The sequence below is a fragment of the Myotis davidii genome, unplaced genomic scaffold (genome assembly GCF_000327345.1).
Source record: "Myotis davidii unplaced genomic scaffold, ASM32734v1 scaffold59, whole genome shotgun sequence".
Taxonomy (NCBI): domain Eukaryota; kingdom Metazoa; phylum Chordata; class Mammalia; order Chiroptera; family Vespertilionidae; genus Myotis; species Myotis davidii.
In genome coordinates, this window is record NW_006293001.1 from 9,850,578 (window position 1) to 9,854,809 (window position 4,232).

General features: G+C 37.1%; 1 protein-coding gene across 1 annotated transcript in view; it reads left to right on the top strand.

The window, feature by feature from the left end:
- The first annotated feature begins 681 nt into the window (after positions 1 to 681).
- The window catches only part of GORASP2 (golgi reassembly stacking protein 2), a 20,214-nt gene continuing 16,663 nt past the window's right edge, over positions 682 to 4,232 (top strand). The window contains exons 1-4 of the mRNA XM_006766550.2: positions 682 to 784; positions 1,838 to 2,041; positions 2,440 to 2,526; positions 3,711 to 3,841. Coding sequence (XP_006766613.1) covers positions 1,898 to 2,041; positions 2,440 to 2,526; positions 3,711 to 3,841 — 362 coding nt within the window. The 5' untranslated portion in view covers positions 682 to 784; positions 1,838 to 1,897. The remainder of the gene's footprint in view (positions 785 to 1,837; positions 2,042 to 2,439; positions 2,527 to 3,710; positions 3,842 to 4,232) is intronic.

Sequence of the window (4,232 nt, forward strand, 5' to 3'; positions counted from 1 at the left end):
AGAGGCCTATATGTCCTCTGTCTCCCCTTTCTCTTCTTGCTTGTTTCTCCACAGATTATAAATGTTTTGATCCTATATTAGTTTTAACTAGTAGTTATGGAATAAATGCTCCCAAAATTAATTTGAATTTGTCACTTAGTTGTAATAAATTACTATCTGTTGCCGAAACCGGTTTGGCTCAGTGGATAGAGCGTCGGCCTGCGGACTGAAGGTCCCAGGTTCGATTCCGGTCAAGGGCATGTACCTGGTTTGTGGACACATCCCCAGTCGGGGGTGTGCAGGAGGCGGCTGATTGATGTTTCTCTCTCATCGATGTTTCTGACTCCCTGTCTCTCTCCCTTCCTCTCTGTAAAAAATCAATAAAATATATTTTTTTTAAAAAAAATTACTATCTGTTTTGTCATGTGCTAAATGCTCGGAGGATTGCCCTGCAACCTGCCTCCAAAAAGTAGAAAGTGGTGTTAATAGAATCAGAGGGAAAGCCTCAATCAGGAGGTGAACATAAAGAATGGGTAGAATTTAGGAAGCTGCAAGGGTATTTATTTTCTGGAATAGATGAAGAGAAATGAGAGAACTAGTGTGTAGCTACAATTTTTTATTGATAAAATTAATCTAGTTTTACAGAAGAAATGGGTATTAAAATTTTACTTTCAATTTTTAATTAAGCTTTGTATTTTTCATATTGGCATTTTTGTTTTCACAGGTACAAGAAAATTCCCCAGGACATAGAGCTGGACTGGAACCATTCTTTGATTTTATTGTTTCTATTAATGGTTCAAGATTAGTAAGTTCAGCTTTTTGTACCTTCGTGTGTAGTATTTTGTATCTTTTGAAAATGGAATTTTTCAGATTATATGGGACTGGTGTTTATTCATTAGTTACAAAGTGTGTTACCAGCTTGTAAAATTAATTGTTAGTAAACATATGAAAATGTCAAATATAAAATACTATACTTGACACTCCAGCAATTATTTTAGGGGATTAAAATCACTGGAGACTTTTACTTTAAATGTTAAATATTTAAATGTTTTTATGCAGAAAAAAATAATATTAAAACATTTGCTTTTTTTTAAAGATGTCAAACTTTTGTAGGTTATTGACAAATGACTCTCAATTTGTCAGTTTTCTTGTGTATATAAGTAGTGTTACTAGAACCAGATAGATGTGTTCCAAAAATGCAGAATTAAAACCACTTTTTATAAGTTGCTTTCAGTTTACCTATAATAAAGCCCTGTAGGAAGGGAATTATATTATTTCAGCAAAGGAAATTCTTATGACAGTGGCTACTTGGTTGGCTTATTTTTTTCACAGAAGTGTTGTTTTTATTACTTACCAACATCTTCTACATAATGGCCTTTATTCATTTATGTAATGAAATATTTAACATACTGCTTCCATTTTCTTTTTCCTGCCAGTTCCTATTAAATAAATAAACGTTATATTTAGGAGTAGAATCCAAAATTAAACTTCAATGCCAGCAAACGTTTTAGATTTTAAAACTAAAGTCATACCAATCCTGTTAGTAATATGACTTCTTATGGAATATTTTTGGGGTTTTATCACTGAAGCCCTAGATCACTTCAATCCATGTTGGGTTGCAAATTCCATAATCTGTAGTTAGCTATTAGAAAAAAGTCAGAAGTTGTTGCTAACAAGAATTGTTCTTAACTTCTTAACATTCTTTTACTTGGAGGAACTTTGGGATGTTAATGAAATCTTTGCCCATAGAATGCTTTGTGTTGATTAATATTACTCCAATAGGCCATAGGATGCTTAAACTAAGATAGTTAACATTACATTTTTACTTATTAAGAAAAATAATTTTATGTGTTCACAGAATAAAGACAATGATACTCTTAAGGATCTACTGAAAGCAAATGTTGAAAAGCCTGTAAAAATGCTTATCTACAGTAGTAAAACACTGGAGCTGCGAGAGACCTCAGTCACACCAAGTAACATGTGGGGTGGCCAGGGCTTGTTGGGAGTGAGCATTCGTTTCTGCAGCTTTGATGGGGCAAATGAAAACGTTTGGCATGTGTTGGTACGTATCACTTGTAAGCTGCTACTTGCAGTTTAAGAAGCAGTGTAGAAAGGTGTTCTGTCAGTGGTGATCTCCAGTTTGGTTGAGCTTATAGGGATATTATTATTATTAGGCTGTTTTAGTTCTTGAAAATCAGAATTCATTGCTGTTAAAATACAGGTTATTTTTTTAAATGCATGAGATGAGGAAGAGAAGCAAATAATGATTTATCTGCTATGAGAAGAAATGTTAGAGAAGATAGCTATAGAAGTATTTTAAATATTAAAGATTATGTGACATAACAAGACAGTTACAAATGTAGGGGTTTTTAATCACTATAATTAAGGACTGTGAGCTATAAAATTTGGAAGATTATTTTATGTATATTACTTTTGGGCTGTGTTTTTGTGTCACCATAGGAAGTAGAATCAAATTCTCCAGCGGCACGGGCAGGTCTTAGACCTCACAGTGATTATATCATTGGAGCAGATACTGTCATGAATGAGGTAATTAGTCTGTTTATTAAAGAAAACTATGTAACATTTTCTTATTAATGTTTAAGTTCAGAAGTATATGTGCATACTTTGCAATTAGAGTTGAAATTTGGGTCTTTGCTGGTCAAGATCACTTATGCCAGGGAGTTAAACAGAACATCTGGGAGGTGTCTCATTAGTATAGCTATGGGCGAAAATGCATACTGTGTAGTAGTTGCACAGATTTTGTGTATGGCATATAAAAATCTCTTATGGCCCTGACTGGTTTGGCTCAGTGGATGGAGCGTCGGCCTGCGAACTGAGGGGTCCCAGGTTCAATTCCAGTTAAGGGCATATACCTTGGTTGTGGGCACATCCCTAGTAAGGGTTGTGCAGGAGGCAGCTGATCGATGTTTCTAACTCTCTGTCCCTCTCCCTTCCTCTGTAAAAAATCAATAAAATATATTTTTTAAAAAATCTTTTATGTACCTCAAGGCTAAATCAAATCCTCATTTTGGTTATTGATTTTCATCTTCTCTTCCTAAAAAGAGGTCACAAAATTGGCTCAGCTATCTTAATCCTTTTCCTTGCCTGATAGCTAGTGAAAGTATATATTGCTAAATCAAAAAATGAAAGAAAAAATAAGGTGCCCAGATAATCAGGTCTTACTCATAGAGATCAAAGGCAGAATACATAGGATTTGTGTGTAGAAGTGTTTTACTAAAATTGCTGACTAGGTCTTATGAAAGTGGACATAGGCCTTGCATGTAGTAAATAGGTCATATATTAAATTAAACCTTGTTTGAGTATCAGTTTTAAGAAATGATGTTTATGTTTGGGGCAAGGCCCACCATCTGTGTGTATGTGTTTTGTTTTTTCATCCTTATCTGAGGATATGTTTATTGATTTTAGATATAGAGGAAGCGAGAGAGAGACATTAATATTGATGTGAGAGAGAAACATGAATTGGTTGCCTCCTGTATGTGCCCCAACTGGGGATCAAACCCTCAATCTAGGTATGTGCCCTGACTGGAAATCAAACCCACAACCTTTTGGTGTACGGGACGATTCTCCAACCAACTTAGCCACCCAGCAAGGTTGTGTGTGTGTGTTTTTTAAAGTTTCCAGGTTACTATTCTGATATTCGCCAGGTTTGAGACTCAGTGTTCTAAAGTTCAGTAACGTAAAAATATTTTTCTCCTATGATGCTTTTGCAGTCTGAAGATCTGTTCAGCCTTATTGAAACACATGAAACAAAACCATTGAAACTTTATGTGTATAATACAGACACTGATAACTGTCGAGAAGTGATCATTACACCAAATTCTGCATGGGGTGGAGAAGGCAGGTAAGGTCATTTTTAGACTAAATTATAACTGCTTAAACTTAGAGATGTTGTAAAAATTGATCGTTTTCATTTGGAAACTAGAGGCCCGGTGCCCAAAAATTGGTGCACTCGGGGCGGGGGGGCGGTCCCTCAGCCCGGCCTATGCCCTCTTGCAGTCTGGGACCCCTTGGAGGATGTCCACCTGCTGGCTTAGGCCCACTCCCTGGCGGGGGACTGGGCCCAAGCTGGCAGTCAGACATCCCTCCGGCAGCCCGGCAGCCCTCGGGGGATGTCCCACTGACAACTTAGGCATTCCCCATGGGGAGTGGGCCTGAGCCACAGTCAGACATCCTTAGCACTGCTGAGAAGGCCAGAGAGGCTTCTGCCACCACCACTGTGCTGGAAGCCCTCA